This window comes from Aythya fuligula, chromosome 5 (genome assembly GCF_009819795.1).
Source record: "Aythya fuligula isolate bAytFul2 chromosome 5, bAytFul2.pri, whole genome shotgun sequence".
NCBI lineage: Eukaryota > Metazoa > Chordata > Aves > Anseriformes > Anatidae > Aythya > Aythya fuligula.
In genome coordinates, this window is record NC_045563.1 from 53,605,616 (window position 1) to 53,626,850 (window position 21,235).

A 21,235-nucleotide genomic window follows, 5' to 3' on the forward strand; every position below is an offset into this window, starting at 1 on the left:
TCCCACCGTCTGTCTCAGCTTTGTTAGTTTTAGAAGCCAGGACTGGCCAAGTGACAGAAGATGGGGCAATCGCTTCTCTCTAACACAGCATCCAGGTCAGAGAAACCTAGTGAACATACTCCAGCGAGGAAGCCCATACAGATGAAAGGCTGATGGAAACAATTCTCTACCAGCCCTTGCCATTCACATCTCAAACAAGACACTAAACACCTCTGAAATGTGTTGCCACCAGGTTCTCCCTACTCCATTTCTTTCCTCTTTCTTCCTTTTCTGAGACAACTGAACAACTCTGAGACCAGTGGTTTCAACACCAGTGCTCCTGCAACAGAAAATTCTGTAACAAAGACCAGAGGTGGCAGCCCTGGCTCTTGCACTTCATGTTAACTGCCAGAAACCTTCATTACTTCCTCCAGCAACAGCCTTGTCTCAACCCATACGCTCAGCTGAAAGTCTTCTTCCAAGTTCAGCTAAAGCATTTATGCACTCTTCTGGAAGTCTTTGACCTGGCCTGTCATCAACAGCCACAAAGCTGCAGAATATGCCTCATTTCTGTCCCATAGTCATAGAGGGTAAAAAAAGAATAAAAGGTAAAGGCTCTGAGCAGCACAGCACATGGGTAAAGAAACCAAGTGAGCCAGGTGCAGTTATTGCGACTCCTGCTAAAAACGTCTGTCCTCTCCTTGCCATTTCTTGTCTGGTGCTTTCTGGGAGAAGTTTAAGAGCCAGGAAGCAGACCAGATGCAAGTGCATCTCCAGAGAACCTGTACTGTGGAGCGCAGGAATAATGGGAGGAATAGCACAACAAGCCTTTTACCTCCAAGCACTGGAAGCTCCGATGAAACGGTAGCTTTTTAGGAAGTTTGCGCAAGCCTCTGGTATCTTTCAAAAGAAGAGTTACTGGTCAGAGTCCTGGTAAGTTACAAAATCCTACAGCCTTCTGCCAAGAAAAAAATAAATGGTTAGGTTTCAGTTCCAAAATGAATCACAAGTGCGCTCTCTGCAGCACGTCAGCATCAGCAGAAGAGACCTTGCATTTATAGTCTTGTGTTAACATGACTGTGCTCATGTGTCACACACCTGCGTGGCAGAAGGACTGGGTTTTTTTGGAGGGGGCCTAAAAAAGCAGGCTGTTGGTGAACTGCTGTGTCTGATAGGAAGGTTTATCCTTCACAGGTACTTAAAACAGGGATCTAATTTGGCATTTGGGCTTCTAAATGCATTGTGACATGCAAGAGGAGTGCTGGCACCCATTCTGGAACTACCCCTGAGAGCTGGGTCAAAACAATGCTTAACGGTCTCTGCTGAAATCTAAATGCACAGTGTGTACACCACTGGTGCTATCTTTGGTACCAAAAGTTGGCTGCAGATATAAATGGCTGAGGGAAAAAAATAAACGTGGTCGGACTGACATTTCACGGACCCTACAGCACTAGCAGGGAACAAAGCCCCCCAGGAGACACTGCTGTTCCAATTCTTTCATAAGGACTAACCTAACACTCTTCCTATCCCTCCTCTGGTGTGGCAGCCAGAGAATTTTCACAGAATTCCCCAAAGAACACGGCAGTACCTTGCAGTTGGCCCAGAGAAACAAAAGAAGAAACATCCTAGCTCATTCCTCTGCAACATTGCATTTCTCAAGAAGTACCAACACAACTAAGAGGTCCATAGGAAGGTCAGAAGTACGTATATAACAGGTTTCGCTTTGTAAAAAGTGGACAGAGCCACTTGTACCTTTCAGAGCAGAAGAAGAAATCTATGCAAATCTGTCATGTTGAGAATAAAGTAAGAATCTGTGTGAAAAACATTAAAAATGAAAAAAAAATCAACTTGATTGTCAATGGGAGGGAGAAAACACAAAAATGCAAGGCATGTAAAGCAGCGCAACAGGATAGCATAAGAAGTAGTTCTGAACATTATGTTTACAAATAAGGCAAAGAACTGTACCGTGACTCTGAGGAAAAAGAAACTAGCTGGGCCCCAGCTGTAAGAGCCCTCTCCACAGAGAATTGCAGCGACCCCGGCTGAAATTGCATTATCCATTCTGATGCCACAGAAGCACGAAGACATCCACAGACTGGAAGGAGTCCACAAGCCACCATCAGTCTTGATGATCCTGGTAAGAAAGCTGCTGCCTCGTGATTGCTTCCATTCGCGACCAAGCTAAGCTTCAGCTGACTGCTACGAGTTGCCCAAGTGCGTGGCACCTGCCTGTGAGCCTCACAAGCTGCTGCCACCTCTGGTCCTACCAGCCACTGCTAACCGTGCAGCCTGCTCCACTTAGGTCTCCTGTCCCCAGTGATACAGTCTTATTCCCACCTCTGCCCCTCTGGCTCTGAGTCTGAGAGCCCCCATCCTCTTACCTTGGCTCTGACTCCTGCTGCTGACCAGCTTCCTTACTACCTGTGACTTTGCTGACGTGTGGCGTGAGCTTCGCTTACGGCATTTGTCTCCCTTTGAAGTGGTGCATCCCTGAATTCGCTTCAGTTCTCGCTGCAGCACCCGGCTCTCATGGTGAAGCCTTCCTCTGGGCTGTGTCTCCACCCCTGGCTTCAGTCTGGTCTCAGCACACAGCGAGATGTCTCCTAACCTGCTCAGCTATGGATGCCGTGGCAGTATTCAGAGGGCAACAGCCAAAGTGACTAACAACCAGACAGACTAAAATATTCCTGTGTGTCACTTGGTCGAAAGAGTACAGGGAAGGGAAGCAGGAAGGTCTAATGATGGTGTACAGCAGGACAGGAGGGATTATTCTGAAAGACGGATTCCACCTATTCCTCATAGGCTTGACAAGGAAGGGATGGTCAGGCTCTTACAGGCAAACCTCCTAACGCTGTGTTTAGCTCCCCAAGACTGGAGGGCAGACTTGCTAATTTTCCTTCCAAAATCAGACTTTTTATTACAACAATGCAAATATTTCTGCAGACATTTATCAATCTGTATCCAACGTGACTTAGATGCTCCTGCCGTACAGAATATGCCTCTATAAGCAAACGATTGCAGCAGCAGAAATTGGAAGCCAGTTCCACCCACCTCAGGGAAAAAAGAAAACGGGAGTGAAGCAAAAGAGAAATCTTTCTCCAGTGAAAATTGTGGGGTTTTTTTTGCAAATTGGTTAGAAAAGTGAATTAGGGTCCTAAGCCACAAATGTACAACCAAACAGAACACCCTAATTCGGAGCAGAATCAGTCCCAAGCACTTCTGCTCTGTTCTACATCAAAAACCAAATTCACTGTGTCTTCACAACACAGTATGTGTTTCTTTCCCACACAGGGCAATTTGGGAACAGAGCTTCACAAACTGTCCCTGAGAAGACGACAGAATGTGCTGACTGCAAGAACGCCCAAGAACTTACAAGTTCTGCAAAAGAGCTTCTCACCCCAACAGCAATCGTTTTGCAAGAAGTCAGCTCTTCCGTTCACGCCTCATCCAGCAGGAGATGCTCCCTCCCCTCTCTCGTTACCTGTCTCTCATTATTCCTTGCCTGTCAAAGGCTGAGGTTTGGGTTTTGCCCTCGTCTTCACCTCTTGGTTTCTGCCTGATCAAAGCGTGCCGTGTCAACACAAGGAGCTAGGGGAAAAGAGTTACACCGTGTCTGTTTTCAGGGTGGGTAAGATCCTGAAGTGGGCCGTGCCTTTCTGCTTCCTCCCACCCCACAGCCAGATGCCCTTGATCCCGCAGCTGAGAGGAGAAGGGAGGTTACTGCCGTTCATTCACACCGAGCACAGGGAGCTCGCGCCTCTCTTCCTGTTTGCACCGAGGCAGCAGTCCCTGTGACAAAGGAGGAGAGTAAGAGGCAGAAAGGGAGAGAGAAGACAGATGCTGGTTAGAAAGGATGGACTCTTTCCTGGTTAATTACCTGGAAATGAATAACAAGTGCTATCAGGCCTGGTGTGTCCACCTTGCTGACATGAAATTCCCCTAAAGGCCATTGACACAAGTTTCCTTGAACTCTGGCAAACAGCACCAGCCAGGCCTAGGTGACAAAGCTCATCCCTTCCACTCCTCCCAGGCTTTCTACTGTCACCGCCACCTCAGCTTTCAAGCTTCTGGCTAACCTAGACTAGAACCATCCCCCAAATGGCAAAAACTAGAGCACGCACTGGGTTATGGCAAAGTGCCAAGCCATTTATCCCCAGCTCTGTGCAGCCAGGTGAGCTGGGGACTGGTGCCCCAACGTGAGAAGCGGGCAGAGCCCTGCCACCTGGAGCACCATCGACTTGTGCGGCACCTGTGGGGGAGAACAGGAGCAGAACTTGCCGTTCGGGGCTGAACTGCAGTAATCCTCAGCATCTGGCTGCAAATCCAGCTCCAACAGTCTAATGACAGTTTGACGCCGCTATCAGCATCGACCTTCAGATGGCAGGAAGCACGACTGAGGCTTTGACAGAAGCTTCAAACAGGAAAAATCGCCTCTGCGCTCCTCCCAGGAGGATGGAACGCACGAAGCCGAGCAGCTGCCCCCTCCTGCTATCACGGGAGCAAAGGGCAGCTCCCTGCAGCTCCTCGGGAAGAAGGGCAAGGAGGGGATCCAGGCTGCAGCCCCGTCCGTACGAATGGTTGTTAGCATCAGCAGTAACAGCAAGTTCTCCCTATGGAAATTCTCTTTATAAGAGCAGCAGCGTTCTTCCACCAGTGCCACTCACAATTTCCCCATGCAAATTATGCTAGCAGCAAGTCTTTTTTTTCCCCTAAGCATATCTACACCGTGGCAATTTTGCTTTGCTTGTTTTTCTTCCTAGGACACATGCAACAGCTAGCATAATTCTTCTGTACTTTTACCCACACCACCAGACAAAATCAATAAATAAATGAAATCATACGTGGAAAGTATTCAAGCAACCTAGGAAACTTCCTCCAATTAAATTATCTGCTAAGCAGCAAGACCCTGCTGTGGGAAACCAACACTGAGCTGTTTGCAGCTCGCTATTTCTGCTGCTGACCTGCTCTTACGCATCCCACGTGCAACAACAGTTCATCACATCCTACTGAAGGCTGGAAATGAGAACAGATCTCACCTCAGTTCCCTTCTAAATGCCACTGCATGGCAGCACAGAAAACACAACCGGAGCGTCTGCTGTCTCTGGATTCTCTCTCCAGCTTTATACAGCCGCCAGTACCTTGTTCTGCAATAGCTACCCCAAACCTAACAGCCAGCCACTCTTTAAAGTTTTCAAGTAACAGCTTCAAGATGTAGTTTCCTCAGCCTTGTCAGAGAACTTGGCCCAAAAAAAGACAGGAAATACCCAGCGTCATCTAGATCAGAGGTAATGGCAACAACTAGCTAGGTTCAAAAAGCCTGATCGTGTTTTTTTTGTTTGTTTTCTTAAATGGGGCTTGCACTGAAGTGAAAAAAATAAGAGTGAAAGAAACCTGTCTCTCCAGCCAGTGTGGAGCACTGCATTGGCACCATATTGCAGAGAGCAGAACAAAACTCTACCTCGGAGTCTTTATGACCCCCAACCCCACAGAGGTTAGACCTCTGCTACAGGGAACACAAGTCTGAGGGATTTGGGATGTTATCCCAATGCTGTCTCCAAACTGGAGAGAGATCAGAACTAAGAAATAAAACAACACAAGAACAAACAACAAGGATGACTACCTAAAGTAACAACCTGATAGACAACGTCAGGGAAAAGGACTAAACTCAGTCCCCGGCCAGTAAGAGGATCAAAGAAATTATGGCTAGAGAAGTTGGCCTTTTTCTGCATGCAGAAAGCAATAATGATAAATAATAACAGAACATACTGCTTACCTGGTTGTTTCCTTAAAAATAATTTAATCTCTGCAAAACCCTATGAGGTCAGGGAATACCATCTGACTGCCCGTGCCTATTCTAACCAAATGCCTTTAGCAGCTAGCAGCATTAAAGGGAAACCTGCTCAGCTCGCCAGCTTGTCTCAGCCCATCTCCTCAACATCAGCATCCCAAAGTGCTCTGAGCAGGAACATGGCCCAGTCCGCTGTCAGCACTGAACTGCTGCTAGAGCAGGTAACAGCAGTAAGAAACAGCAGCAACGTTTTACCAGCAAGACAAGAGGACGAAGGAGAAGTTCCCAAAGCTGTAAGATGAATCACAGCAAAGCCTGAAAGAAAATTTAAAAGCACTCAGCTCGCAGGCTCTTACCCAGCCCACACTCTCTTTGACACCGCTCTCCATCCTCTAGCAGATACGGAATAAAAGAACATGAGGCAAGAGAGGGAAGACGGGAATAAAGGAGCGGGCTGTTAATGGCGCAGTTGTTTGTTCATCGTTCTGATTTCCTCCTTTCCTCCCACCCCAAGAGCACTTCCATCAGCACGCTGCACACCGCCGTAACCGGAACAGGAGTGTTTCTGGGAAACAGCCTTTTTATGGAGTATCTGTACAGCACTTAGTATCCAAGCACTGTCCCACCTAAAAGCATCTATCAAAACAAATACTACCGCTCACAGGCAAAACAGAAATACAGTACTGGATTGCAAAACAGGCAGGAAAATCATTTAGATTCCCTTAAGGGCAGTAGGGGAAAAGCAGCGTTTCCCATTCATAGAAATCTCATCCCTAGATGTAGCACAGAGGGCAGGAAGAAACGACAGCGCTACAGAAATACCCATATAAAACAGATACTGGGACCGGGTCTAAATTGCTTCAAAGAAAGCTTGACCGTTCCACGTTGGCTTATTCCCCACTCATCCATTACCTGCGATGCGTTTTGGCAAGTTTTGCTACCACTGCTTTTGAAAAAAGGAGAGAGGAGAGGCAGGGCCTCCCACCCCACAGCAGATCTACGCACCCAAACCTACATCAGCAAGAAGACTGCAGCCGAGCAGGGAAAGAGAGGAGAAGTAGTGCCAAGAAACACAGTAAAGACTGGCATCGCAGCAGGGTGCAGGTCAGAAGAAAAGACCATTACGGGCTCTGTCATAAGGCAAACTTGCCCTGCTTTTGACTTTACTATTCCAGGCCCTGGTCTGCACGGGCTATTTTTGCTCTGGGGGTCATTTCTGCTGAACACTTCCAAGGTACGACATCAGCAGGATAAGGGAGGGAATTATTTTCCTTTTTAAATAAATCCAGAGAGTGAAAGCTACAAGGGAAGGGTTAAAGGCCTGAAAATGAGAGAAAGAGGATCCGTGTGACAGGAAGGGAGCATGTGAGAGGGCGTGTGACAGCCTGAGCGGCAGAATGTGTGTGTGTGTGTGTGTGTGTGTGTGGATCTCATTCCCTCCGAGGCTCTTGGCCAAATGTGGAGCTGAACTTTCTGCAGACTTTGTCCTGCCAAGTCATGTTCCCTTCTCACACGGCCTGACATCACCACAAATGCTCAGCTGGAAAACAGTCCAGAGCCGGACAGAGTCCGGGACTCAAACAGCAGCCAGTGAAATGGCCGCGCGGGCGGCACACCCACCGGCCGGCACAGCAGCCCCCGGTCCTGCAGGTGATCTCCATCCAGAAAGAGCCCTAAAGAAGCACAAAAGGGCCGAGGTGCTAACAGCCCGATGCTTTTTTACAGCCCCAAACAGGTTGAAAAAAGCAGAACGTAACCATGAGATTGTCAGGGTTTGTCATAAGGAACATACTGCACGGAGCCCACTCCGTTCCCAGCTCCTGCGCAATGTTGCCACGAAGAGAAGGAGGAGGAGGAGGAAGCCAATGGCAGAATTCACAAGCAACCCACGGAAAAAAACACAAGCCAGCGGTTCTGCCCAGCTTAATGCCCTGGCAGGGGCTGTATGAAGCAAGCAAGCAAACATTGCACAGGTCAGCGAGCTCCTACCACCCAGCCGGTCAGGAATAGCTGCAGAGCCAAGTTCAGTTCTGGAAAACGTGAGCACGTGTACGAGCAGGCAGCGGGGCTGAGCCAGCAGGTGGCTGGCCTTCTTCTTCTGCTCCTTGCACCAAGGGAGGAGGGTGGGGATGGCCGCTGATTCTGGGACACTGCAGAAGGCACCACCCAGAGCAAGTATCAGGCAGTACCAGTTGGAGTTGATACCGAAGTGAGGCAGGACAAAGTCTCCAGGCTCTCCTTGGTTTTACCTCTTCGTGCCCAAACCGCTGTTAGAAGAAGCATGATAGGAAAATAGTGCTGGTAATAGAGAGAAAAATCATGTTTTCTTCAGGAAAAGGCTTCTGCATTCACCACACCTGTGCTACTTGAAGAAAAACAAATAGCAACTTGGCAGCTTTCTACAGACCGAGGGAAAATTTTTCTTCAGTCCCACGTAACCCAGCAAGTTAATCCCCTTCTTCTCAGACACGCTTAGATAACAGGAGCTACACCGCATGACCTAAGCTCATCTGTATGTTACATTTGAAAAGACTCCTCACAACTCGAGTTCCCTCTTCCCTCACTAAAGGAATCCGACACCTTTCACCAGCGCAACTTCGCCTGCCCATGCGCTACACGGACCTTGAATCACAGCCCTAGGGCTTCCTGCCCACACCTGCTGATGCCCAGGAACGTTTCCCTCACCAACTGCAAACACAGAAGCCATCTGTCACATTTCTTCCTCGCCCTTCCACCGAGACCAGAAAACTGTTCCTCTCCCACAGAGGAATTGGGAAGCAGTCGATGAGCAGAAGAGCAGAATGGCCAAGTCAATACTGGGAGGCAGGACGACAAATTCTCCTTCAGCTTCCCGAGCACGCAGCTGGGCGAGCTGCCCTGCCTCGGTGGCAGCACTCCTGCAAGCTGCAGCACGCTGGCGAGGGCTCCGTGTGTGGATGCAAGTCAAGGCAAGAGCCACCAGGGCAAGCCTCAAAGGCTCTTGCAGCGCAGAGTCAAGTGCCCACAAACATTCCCCGTGGGTGCTCAAGGAGCCACTACATGTGCGTTACCTGACAACGTGACAATGGAACAACGTCCAGGAAAAGTCACTGCCGTAGCATGTGGAGTCCTTTGGGGACTGGCACATTTCTGCATGCATGGCCCTGGCAACCGAGACACACCACAGAGTTGTTTCAGAAGCCTACCTCTTTGCCCTCGTTTCATAAGGGCCCTAAATAGACTGCTTAAATTCCAAACATTTCTGTTTAAGTAGGAATTTACACGCATTGGTCCAAGCTTACACTCAGTAAATTTATTTTCTGAGACAATGAGAAATTATGATAAAGCCTAAAACAATCATTACAACAAAAGCAGGAATGCTCTCCAAGCAGAGAGAGCACACGGTTGCAGTGGAATGCTTAAAGAACGTGATTCCTAAACTTGAAGAAGTTCTTAAGGCCACGGAACCAGAGTCCACTGAAGTACTGGTGGAAAAAGGACAGAAAGATTAGTTTCATCAATTCGATTATTAAATTAGTTCAGTTCACTGAACGCTGGGGGAGGGAAGCATAAAAGAGGGGGGAGATGTTTTCTCTCTTCTAATCTCTGAATAAAAACAACACAAGGGAGGATGAGTTATGCTCACTCTAAGATCTGGAAGGACACAATGACCAAAAACAACCAGTTCGTTTTGCTGAGTACAGATAACACTGCCTTGTTACACTAAAACAGTTTCAACAACAACACACTCCAGCAAGCATATTTTCTCTTCGGTATCGAGCCCTTGATTATAGTCTAGTTATAAAATATTTAGTTTTGCATGTTTTTAATTTGACCTTTTTATTCAAATGCAGTTTTGCACAAGTCATAAGGAAAGGAATTACTCATCCAGTAAATCCAAGTGACTATTTTCTAATGTAAACATTTACTGTGATATAATAGCATAACGCGGATGCATGTATACACTATCATCCTGCTTAGCAAGAAATATTAATAAATTAGCTTTGCCAATTAGAAGGTACCTTCCTTTTAGGAAAACACCAAACGCAAAACCAGGCTTACGTGAATAACTTAAATCACCCACCGAGATTTGAAAGCAGCAAGTTGGAAGCCTGGCTTTAAACCACTCAGCCTTGTTTGTTTCACAGCTGGCCAAGAGGGCCCCTCTCCCCAGAGAGGGAGAGGATGCAACTCCTCTGCCCCATTCATTTCAAGAAATTGTACAAGTTTATTTACCCATATATATTTCTAAACCTTTAAATAAACTACAGAACCTAATATGCCAGGGAACACCTACTCTCTTGTCAGTCACCTGCTTTAGCAACCAGTGCAATACTCACCGAACATCTTTTATTTACATCCCAGAGAGGTATAATTCAGCTTGGCTCTGCAGCATGGCTTTGAAAGCCCTTCAATCCTCCCATCCCCGTTCTCCCGCTTAATCCTACAGACAATGGCTTTGGTCTGATCAAAACAAGAATTAGATTTCTAATTCTCTAACATCGTTCTCTCCATTTCACCATCAACTTCACACTAATAAACACGTATTTCCCCCCCCCTTCCCTTAAACACAAAGGACAGGTTTTCACTCTGCCCTCCTATGTGCACTACCTGAATCAGCCTTTGCCCTCCCCAGATAAGACACTTAAAAGCTTGGCAGCGTAGATTTCAACTCACGTTACGAAATGAGGCTGCTATCACCTTAACATTTTCTTTTGGACGCTCCATAAAGCGAGTGATTTTACCTTACAGGAAATCTGGTTTTGAGATCTCCAGGTCTAAAACTGCAAGCCACGCTGGCTCCCAGGATGCCTCCTTGTTAGCGAGGACACCAGCGAGGAGTTCGTCCGTGCTCCAAAAATTGGAGAAAAAAGATATTTTGTCTTAAGCAGCAAGTCACAGATGGCCACCACCACACAGGGGGGCTAGAACTTTTAACAGAGAAATGAATGCCAGAACACGTAAAGCCTGATCTAATTTAACAATATCATACCCATCAGTCAAACCAAAGCTCGTTCCAATACAGCTTGCCAGCTGCCATAACCGCCGTGGAAATGCTGGGTCAAACATTGTACTTACATACGAGCAGAAGCAGAAGCATGACCAAGTTGAACCTGTTTGTGGCCTAGATGTAGAACTGTGCCTGACTGCAGGAAGCACTCCCCTGAATTCCCTCCCAAGATGAGGCTCCTTCCCACGGAGACGGTTTCCACAGCAAGGAGGATGCGATTCTGCCTTCCTGAATTATCATGCGGCGAGGAACACACAGTAACACTCTGTAGCAGAGCAATTTTCCCTAGTGAAACAAAATATCCTCACATGTTAAGTTTCACCTCAATTCTGAAACAGTTGCTTTTCTCCAAGATTGTCAGATCTGCAGGTCTTATTGTTGGGGGTTACATCAATCTGACAAGTTTTCCTATTCCATATACAAAGACTCACAGAGCTGTGGCAATGAGACTTTGACAGCAGCTGCTTCCAGAGCAGCAAGCAGGATCGCCCTTCAACACGTTCAAGACAAGGCACCTTATATTCTATATTCTTCCCCAGGAACATGACTTCTGGAAAACAGCGACAGCTAAAGGCCTTAAAATCAAAGCTTGACATTTTGAAAAAAGTCCTTGCTGATAGCCAGATGCTCACATACCAGATCTAATTAGAAAAGATGCAACTTTTGTGGTCTGAGACCATCCCCACTTCTAAAGACCGGATCGCATGTTTAAAGACAGCAGAGCATTCATCCTTCTCTGTACCCAAGAATGAGCGCTCTGAGAGTCCTAAGGGCTATTCCTAGAGAAAGCACCCTTCCTGAAAAACTTCTCTGAACAGAGATAGCAGCGCTGGAAACGCCACTCTCCCTACAGGTGTGAGATGGGGATGAGGCAGCAAGCTGCACTTGTGCAGCAGTAACTGCTCCCCAGTGACAAGGGTAACCCAAGGCACACGGCCAGGATGCAACAAGTCAGTGATAAAGTTTCCTGTTTGTTAGTTTTTGCTTTTTTCTTTTTTTGGATTAGGCAATTTATATATAACTAGGCCCTGCTACAATACTTCTGCTGCTGTTCTTCACTACACAAACAGCTGCGGGGTTCCTCGAGGAGCCACAGAGCTCCTGAGCAGCTCCACACTCTCCACACTCTGCCTCAGGTTTATTCTCCCAGCTATTTTGCTGGCCTCCTTCTGCAAAGAAGAACACACATGTGTAAACACAGGAGAAAGAAACACTAAGCTCCACGCCAGATTTCGACAAGGGATTAGGCCGGGAAGCCGGGCAGCCTGCTCTCAGGCCTTGCAGCCGGAGGAGCCTTCTGGTGAGCACGTTGCAGGCGTGGTGGCAGAGAAGTGTGGCAAGGCCAAACTCCATCCTGCCCTGGCACAACGCGTACTGTCTCCAATGCCCTCTTCCCACAGCCCAAAGGAGGGAAGGCGGAGCTCAGCAACACACGGCTGGAATTCTCAAGCCAAATCCGCTCTCTTAATTAGAAGGGGAGACCACTACTCGCTAGGGGAAGGAGCAAACAGCTTTTCCTTTTTCTGCCTGCCCTCATGTACAGTCTTCTCCCGGACACCCAGGGAGCAGCAGATGCTCCACGTTCCTCATGACGAGCAGCAGAGCTCAGAGGCTTGTCTTCCCTGCAAACATAACCTGCAGTCATAGCCAGGAACTGGCTGACACACAGTGATCCAAACGGTTAGTCACGAACGTGAGTCAGGGCTGGAGACTCCCGCAGAAGCAGCCTTGCAGTGAGGAGCCCAATGGTGCCTTTAGGGGAAAAAAAAAATAAATAAAAAAAGGCAGGGGGGTGGGAAATCTGTGGTGGAAAGTATCTCTCAGCAGCGATCCGAGGTTTGTTGTGCTGTAACGAAATACCTGTTGCTGCACATCTCCGGACCTCAGCACAACATGTGGCAACGAAATGGCACGCAGAGAAATCACCCCCAGCAGAAGCCCAGTCACCCTCTCATGGTGCAGTGTGAACCGATGGCCCTGCAGATGAGCCTGTGCCCCGGAAAGCTCGCAATGCAGGCTGACAGGACGCGGCAGGTGAAGGGGACAGCAAAACGCTGAGCTGAGCAGCGCAGATGAGGACAGGCAACGAGCAGGCACAAAACAAGCAAACACCTCCCCATCCTGCACTCCGCAGCACCTCCAGCAGAGCTCGGGACTCTCTGGGCACACAGCAACAGCCACAATCACCCGACCCTTCCCACCTCCTGCCCCATCCGCTCAGAGGGGGGAAACCTTTTCCAGCGCTGTCCCAAAGCAGAGCCCTCTCTGCTCTGTGATCCCAGTGGGCGAATGGCTCCTTCCTGCGCTGCTGGGGCCCCGTATCCTTCCAGCACCTTCCAGCGCCTCCCCAGCCCTGGGAGGAAAGTTACCGGTGCTGCTGGCCTGCCGCTCCGACCCGGCCGCCCACGCCACGCATGTCTCGCCCCGCCTCGCCCCACTCCACCCAGCAGCCGCCCACTCAGGGAAGTGGGGGCTCGGTGCCCACCAGAGCAAGCCCCCGGTGCAAAATCCACCCCGAGTGCTGCGGGAGGCCGGGAGCGAAACGAAAGCTGGGGTTTGTGCCAGCAAACAGCTGAACCGAAGTCGGTTCCACACGCGTGGCTCCAAGCTGAAGGCAAGGCGGTGGCTTGCAGCCACACCATGCGCTCGTGTGGCCGATGGCTCAGGGCAGGCGAGACCTCGGAGACCTCGCTCAAGGACGAGCAGCCCCTTCTGTAAAAGGGGCCGGATCGCTCCCCGGCACGGTACGGGGCAGCGTGCGGTGACTGGTAATTGAGGCCGTGACCAATCCTTTTCTTTCCGCATCAGTTGGAGCTGGGAGAGCTGGCCTGACGTGCAAATTACCAGTTAGGGGCTGGGGTCAAGGCGAGCTCGCCCGGCACTGCCTTTACATCACAGCTCTGACCCAAACTTCTGCCTGACGCCTGCTCCGGCCCCAGCGGCGCTCGAAGCTCTGCTTCATCACCGATTTCCTGCCAGCTTTCTCAGATCAGAAAAGAGAAACAAAACCAATACAAAATACCACAACCAAGTAGGTGGGCGCCTGCTGCGAACAACACCCGCTCCTCATCCGCGAATAACTTCTTACCGGGCAGGAAGGCTAGAAAAACACACAGCAAGGCGACCCTTCCCAAGAAAGACGAAATATCCTCCGGTCCATGCAGCATCCAGGCGCAAGCGGATTAAACAAACCGTTCCGCCCAGCTGAACCTTGGCCGCTGCACGCAGCGGGCGCGGACACAGCCCCCTTTATACCACAAATAACACAGCACCCACGCAGCTCCGAAGGGATGGCAGCCGGGAGAGCCCCCCTCAGCCCGCTTAGGGCACCGCGGTCGCCCCCTTACCTCACGCGGCCGCTGTGAGGGGCGCAGGGCCCTGCCCGCCGCCTCAGGGCCGCCACCGGCCCGGCCGGGCGCCGCCTCAGCCGGGCCCCGGGCAGGCCGCGCGCGCGCAGTGCTGAGGGGAGGCGGAGGCAGCGCCGGGCGGGCCCGGGGTGGACGGAGGGGGGGGAGCGCGATGGCGGCTGAGGCGCTGCGGGGCTGCTGGAGGGGGTGCTGCGGGTGCAGGGCGGGCGCCGCGCTGCTGCTGCTGCTGCTGCTCCTGGCGCTGTGCCTGCAGCCCGCCCGGCCCCGCAGCCTCCGCTTCGTGACGCTGGTGAGGGGAGGGAGAGGAGAGGAGGGGAGAGGAGGGGAGGGGACGGGGAGCGGGGCTTGCGCTGACCGCCCGCCGCCCGCAGGTGTACCGGCACGGGGACCGCTCGCCCATCAAGGCCTACCCGCGGGACCCCTTCCAGGAGGCCGCCTGGCCGCAGGGCTTCGGGCAGCTGACGCAGGTGGGTGCGGGCAGCGCGAAGCGGGCCCGGGGAGGGGGAGCGGGGCTCAGGGTAACGCCGCTGCCGTTGCAGGTGGGGATGCGGCAGCAGTGGGAGCTGGGCCAGGCCCTGCGGCGGCGCTACCGAGGCTTCCTGGGCGCCGCGTACCGGCGGCAGGAGGTGAGTGCTTATTTCATCCGGCTCTGCCTCGGGTGGTCGGCCAGACGAGGCAAACTGAGAGCCCTGTAGGGTTGTCTGTCCTGTTTGCCCCCTCTGTGGGCTCCCCAGGAAGTACACAGCTGGACGTGGTTCGGATCACACCCCCTCTTTGTCGTCTGCTGCTTCAACAAAACTTCCAGTGTCAGCTCAAACGTGGATCCTTTAACCCTCCTCAGTAGTTCCTTTCCAAACGTACTTCGCTCTTACAAAGCTTTTGCCAGCTGAAGCTGTTTCTCTTCCCTTGGCTGAGAAGGAAAAACAAACCGTGGCATATGCAAACAGGAACAGTTCCGCTAACCAAGCCCATACCAGCTTGAGTTGAGCAAGCTCTCTTATGAGAAGCGTTGCCTCTGGTTGACACTGTGTGACCATCTGTCACCTGACTCAGCGACAAGCTGGAGCCGTGGCAAAAGGTGCTGAAGAAAGCAAATATGCCCAGGGCTTAACTGTTGTTTGTTTTTTTTTTATGACACTTGTAAAATTAGATGCTTATCTTTTAAAATAGTTCCTTTTTTCAGAGCTTGCCTAGGATGAAGGCAATCCTGTCTAGCATGTACAGGATCAGTTGTTTTCAGGCCACAGTTGGGAGGTAAAAGTGGGTAGGAATTGTCAGACTTTTTTGCCATGACTGGTAAGTTTTGAGATACGGGGGATGCTATACAGGGTGAGCATATGTGGTGGTTTTTTAGCATTTAAAACCCCAAGCTTGACATTCTGTTTGATTCTTCTGGTTTTCAGTTCTTGTTTCAGATCCAGTATGCTGGGGTTAAGGGCATTCTTTCACACATGTTCCTGCTCTTTTGCACTAATTTTCTCCCAATCTCCTCCCAGTGATTTTAGCACACAGATACCGGAACAGCAAAGTTTTGCCATTTTGACCTTCTGAACTCTTTAGTATTTTCCCTTTTCTTTCCTTTCTGGCTCAGATCTCTCTCTCTGAGCTCTGGAATGGTAAGTCTTGGCCCATTAATCCCAAGAGCCCACACTGATCAAATGATATCTCAGCTCTCCCCTTCTCTTTCTTAGACCACAGATTATTATTAATTATTTCTCAGATGGCAAAGCTGAGGCTTGGAGAAGCCAGGTTTCAGCAGGAGCAGCAGCTTGTTCCTGGAACAGAGAACTGAACACAGCAGTTTGCCCCAGTCCTGCTCTGTAAATACAGCACATTTCCTATCTGTGCCCATCGTTATCTACATCTCTGTCTTGCTCTTCTCTGACTCGTTTATTTTCAGACTCCCTTCTTCCTATCTGTAACATCCACACAGTGCTTCTCGCTATTTCACTTACCCAGAACAGACTGCTGTAGCATTGCACAGTGAAGCATCTTTCACATCCATCCTTAAAGTTTCGTCCAGGTTGACGCCAGCAGGCCCCGTCACTTCAGTTCCTGTTATCCTGTTGTCCACAAGCAGCTGCAGGGCACGTGGCGATGTTCCTCAGCACGTGCGTTGTCCTGCGTCCCAGCGGCACCGCTTACAGTGGCGTTACTAACGGTGCGCTGTCCCTGTCCTGGCAGATCTTCATCCGCAGCACAGATTACGATCGGACGTTGATGAGTGCGGAGGCCAATCTGGCAGGCCTGTATCCCCCAGAGAGACAACAGATGTTCAACCCTAACATTTCCTGGCAGCCGATCCCCGTACACACAGTGCCAGAGTCCGGGGAAAGGGTAAGTTAGTCCCGAGGATACATCCTGACTACCCAAGTGGCATGTTGTGCTGACCTCTCCAAAAGTCTTTACTTCAGGCTCGATTCAGATTGTTTTGAGCTTCTCCTGGGACCTGCCTTGCAAAGATTCGTTTGTTCTCTGAATGAGATGAGAACTGAGGGGCTGTGTTTGTTCACTCCCTATATTAGCTGCACCAGGCCACACACAGGCTGGCTGGAGCATGTTAGAGGGCAGAACTCGAAGCTGTAGATGGTCGGGGTTTCATTACCATTCTGTATGTTTTAAATCCTGTACATATGGAATTCCCAGTGACTTACCTGCTCTCATCTCTGCCCAGCTACTGAAGTTCCCATTGAACCCCTGCCCACGGTACGAACAACTACAGAACGAAACACGGCACTCGGCAGAATACGTAAATAAGACCAGAGACAATTTGGTAAGTGATGGTGTGAGATAAAGTGGCCCTGTAGTTAAAATACCGCTTCTACACAATCAGAGCTCTGACAATATCATGTAGTGCATATCATGCAGCACGAAACTGGAAAATTGAAGGCCTCTCTCCTTCTGTTCATACCTACAGCAATTCCTGCAGATGGTGGCAAATGAGACTGGGATTCGGGATGTCTCTCTGGAGACTGTCTGGAGTGTGTATGACACACTGTTCTGCGAAGTAAGTTTCCGCATAAATGCGCGTGGATTTGCACTTTGCTATGTAAACCTCCTGCTTTGTAGCTTAAATATCATGCCAAAGCCAGGAAAAAAGGCCACCAGCACAATAAATACCTCATTTAAAAGACACTAGAAAATGACCTCAACCTGAAATCTTCTGATGTTCGTGGACAATTCTGAATTAAGTAAGGTAGAAATGAGATCTCTGGAAGCTGAAGGAGTGCTAACTTTATGATTTAAATTGGGTGTTTTAAATTTGGACTGTTCCTGATTCTGCTTCTGTTAATTTGGATTGGTCACTTCTTTGCTTCTGTTAATGCCCTCTCTAAAGAAGTGCTCCACTGTGTTAAGTTGGGTTCACCAACATTTGTTTTTTGACCCATTATGAGGTCCTGTGACAAAGACTCTAGAGACAGACGTTACTGTTTTACTATCTGGGGTGAAGCACAAAATTCAAATGGAATTTTCTTGAAAGCACCTCTCCTGGAAGCTTAAAAATAAAAATCGATTTAGCAGTGCTAATGCCAAAGTAAAGGTCGTGCATCCAGGAGACTTACAGTTGTGGCACGGGTTTGTGTACAACCATATAGCACAATGAAAAAAAATAAAGTGATCTTTAAATATCAGACTGGTAAGTGATAGAACAAAATGTAAACCCTGACACTGACGTGCTGCTTTTGACACTCTGTTGGTCCTATGGAGATGCAAGGGTAGTGAGATTGCTGGCAATGGTACAGTAATGCAGTATATACTACATTAGGGATGCAAAGCATAAATCTGCATGGCATTACACTTTGCTACATAAAGTAGTTGCCTGAGTTGCTGCAACCTGAGAATATTCTAGCTCAGAGCTGCATTGCACTGTGTAAATTTGCCCTTTGTATCACAAAGCCAATCTCCTATCTTGTAACAGTGACAGTGAAGCAAGTTCTGTCAGTAACAAAAACTCCTAGTCAAAGAGATCAAGAATTTCAAAACTGCGCTTTCAAGACTCACTTAAAGAGCTTCAAATTGGGCCCGGAAGCCCAGCTGACAGCCATCATATCCCTGAGAACCTGGCTGACAGCTCACTGTCCCAAAATGAAACTACACCATAGTAAGGAAGGGGAGAGTTACTGTAAAAACTATACCCTCAGCCTGACTAATGGCTGTGGCCACTTTGAGCTTCCTCCTTTTTTCTCACTTTTACAAACAGTGCCCTGAAGAGGAATGTTTTTTCTCACCTGAGCCAGCAGGTTCGCTCTACCATCTGGTTGGTAAAAAAAAAAAAAAAAAAAAAAAAGGTCCAAGAAATACCTGAACTTTCCAGCTACTCTCTTTGTAAATTAATGAAAACCTAACTAAATACCTAGGTTGCTGATGGGAATTTCTGTGAACTGCTGAGGCAGAATGGGCCCTTAAGGATATTCAAACTCGTCTTCTGGCAGTTTAACAGGATGTGGCATACAAAATTGCTCCATCCGAGCAATGCCAGGGAACCACAACTTTTGTTTGTCTGCCAGTATAACTAATCCTTTCTTGTAAAGGGTTGGCTGCAAAGCAAATTCTTCTCTTGGTTCCCAGTTCTGTGTGTTCTAGGTTTGATTACCGGGCTCTGTCAGTGGTGCATCCCACTACTACGTCTGCTAACACTAAGTGCTTGCTAACTTTTCCAACATCTTTCAGTGGCCCACAGAGCCTCCTGGGGAATTGTGCTGCAGGTAAACCAGAAACCAAATGCCCCAAGATTACTGTACTGTCCTAACACTCTAACCCTGCGCTCCAGGTGTGCATTCACAGAAAAGCAGCTCCTAGGTTCTAGTCTTGATGCTTCTCACAATTAGTTTCTGAAACAACATTTAAAAGGAATGACATGAACTACGTGTATTCTCTGTATGCAGCGTGACAGGGTGAAGACAGAATCCTAACTAGACAAGGGTCCTACTTAAACAATACAAAAAATCAGCAGCAGTAAATCAACTCCAGACACCCTGACTCCCATTCTCTGATTAGATTGTGGTCCGTGCTGCCTCCAGATGAGTACTCTCTTTCTCTTCCTAGCAAGCACACAAAATGGATTTGCCATCATGGGTTACGCCAGATGTCATGTCCCGGTTGAAGCAACTGAAAGACTTTGGCTTTGAATTTCTGTTTGGAATCCACCACCGGGTAGAAAAAGCTCGTTTGCAAGGCGGTGAGTGCAGTAGGGAAGGAGCTTTGTGTTGCTCTGCCTAGATTTTGAATCTTACTAGCTGTTCCCTTTCCCCAGGGGTCCTGCTGGATCACATTAGGAAAAACCTAACCAAAGCAGCAAATGCCTCTGCTCACCAGCACCTGAAACTTCTTGCCTATTCAGCGGTAAGTCAGAGGTTGGGTATGAACTTTGCTCCATCTCCTCCTCCTCACACTTGGGGTTGGGGCTTGCTAATGGTTTTTACCCTTTCTGGCTTCTCTCCAGTCTGTGCAGTGAGCAGGAGATGCATCTTTGCCTCTGGCTGGGTGGGATATGCAATACCTGGCATCGTTCCTCTGGGGCCCCCGAGGAAAATTCCCAAGCTGCACTTAGTTCCTGGTATAGCTTAGGCTCATGGATAAGACCGGCAGTCTTTGGGGAGCCACTGCTGTATTTATTTGGTGGATGGGTTGCTGCTACTCCAACGTGATGTTTCAGCAGTACAGCTAAAGAGAGTCACCCCCCTTTCCAGCAGCCTGCTGGCTGGAAAGTCAAGCATCTCCCAGATTGCTCCCTAGAGATTAATCCTTAAAAGAACGATGCAGGATAGATACGGCTGTGTTTCACCTCCTCCCCTTCTCTGGCACCATCACAGATCACCTTTCCAACTACTGCTCCTTTCCCTTCTTTCAATGGAAGTTACAAAGGTGGCTTCCCTTCTGCACTGCCCTGCCCATTGCTGGTATGGTCTGAGCTGCCCTGCCACATTCATGAGGGTGACTGATTTGGTTTTTTTCCCTCTTTCTCAGCATGACACCACACTTGTGGCACTGCAGATGGCTCTAGATGTCTACAACAAGATTCAAGCACCATACGCCTCATGTCATTTATTTGAGCTGTACCAAGAGGATGATGGGTGAGGGCTGCAGTAAAGATGTCTGCTGTGATTTCACCTCAAGGGTTAGATACCTAGGCTAGGTGCAATCTAGGGGGATGCAAGCTTGCTCCTAGTGGCAGACTCTTAGGAGGAAAACTGTGACCAGACTGAAGGAAATGGTTTGCACTCTAAGATTTTTTTTTGGGAAGGGGTGACTTGAGCTGGAGGAAAAAAAAAAATCTAGCTGTGTTTCGTTTTCAGTGACTTCTCTGTGGAGATGTTTTTCCGGAATGAGAGCGGGAAGGAACCTTTCCCACTGACGATCCCTGGCTGTCAGCACAAATGTCCCCTGCATAAATTCTTGGAACTCACAGATCCTGTTGTGCCTCAAAACTGGGAGCAAGAATGTCAGGTAGCAAGCAGCATGCAAGAGACAGGTGAGCCCAGGCTGGAGCAGAACGTGGCAGAAGGGGAAAGCTTAGAATTACTGTGACCACTTATTTTCTCCCTTGCAGGACTGTTTGTGGGTCTGGCCGTGTGTGGATCCGTTCTCCTTCTCCTTATAATCCTCCTCATGATTGTACTTCTTCGCGTACAGTCTCAGCCCCCTGGCTACCGGCACGTTTCCAATGAGGGAGAAGAGCAGGCCTGACAGTTGCTTCAACTGCTTCCCAGGCAGTAGGGGGGAGCAGCGTTGCCCCTAAGGATGATTGGGCACCTTCAGTAACTGAGTATTCTTCTGCTTTGGCCATTGCTTCCCAGAACGAAGCTGAACTGTGATTTTTTTGGACATTTTTTAAAGGTGATGACCCAGAGAGAGGACTGACCTACCCTAATGGAAGTGACGCATTTTACTTCTGAGAAGCCAGGGTACTGTGTGGTGCCTCCAGCCCTCATACAGTCAGCCTGGGATTCTCACCAAGGCCAGTTGGAGCAGCAGGCTCCTTGTGAAGAATTTTCCTCCTTTCAGTGATTGTAAATGTTACCACTCACCCTTCCTGTGGCAGGGGGACTTGGGCCTCCAGAAGGTGCCACGTGGAGCATAATTAAGAATTACATCTCTCTTCGGGTTCAA

General features: G+C 49.2%; 2 protein-coding genes across 3 annotated transcripts in view; one reads left to right on the forward strand and one right to left on the reverse strand.

Annotated features, from left to right (window-relative positions):
• NR1H3 (nuclear receptor subfamily 1 group H member 3) overlaps nt 1-14,173 on the reverse strand; it is a 29,134-nt gene extending 14,961 nt beyond the window's left edge. The window contains exon 1 of one of the 2 annotated variants that reach the window (XM_032188537.1): nt 14,105-14,173. The gene's annotated coding sequence lies outside the window, so the exon portion shown is untranslated. Of the gene's footprint in view, nt 1-3,352; nt 3,371-14,104 lie in introns of those variants that run through there. The other variant, XM_032188538.1, reaches the window with a different exon arrangement.
• Nucleotides 14,174-14,569: 396 nt separating this feature from the next.
• On the forward strand, nt 14,570-21,235 carry ACP2 (acid phosphatase 2, lysosomal). Its single transcript, XM_032189194.1, has 9 exons — nt 14,570-14,592; nt 16,310-16,462; nt 16,800-16,898; nt 17,043-17,132; nt 19,172-19,304; nt 19,380-19,468; nt 20,093-20,199; nt 20,422-20,597; nt 20,676-21,235. The coding sequence occupies exons 2-9, from the start codon at nt 16,346-16,348 to the stop codon at nt 20,810-20,812; spliced, it is 948 nt and encodes a 315-aa protein (XP_032045085.1). The 5' UTR covers nt 14,570-14,592; nt 16,310-16,345; the 3' UTR covers nt 20,813-21,235.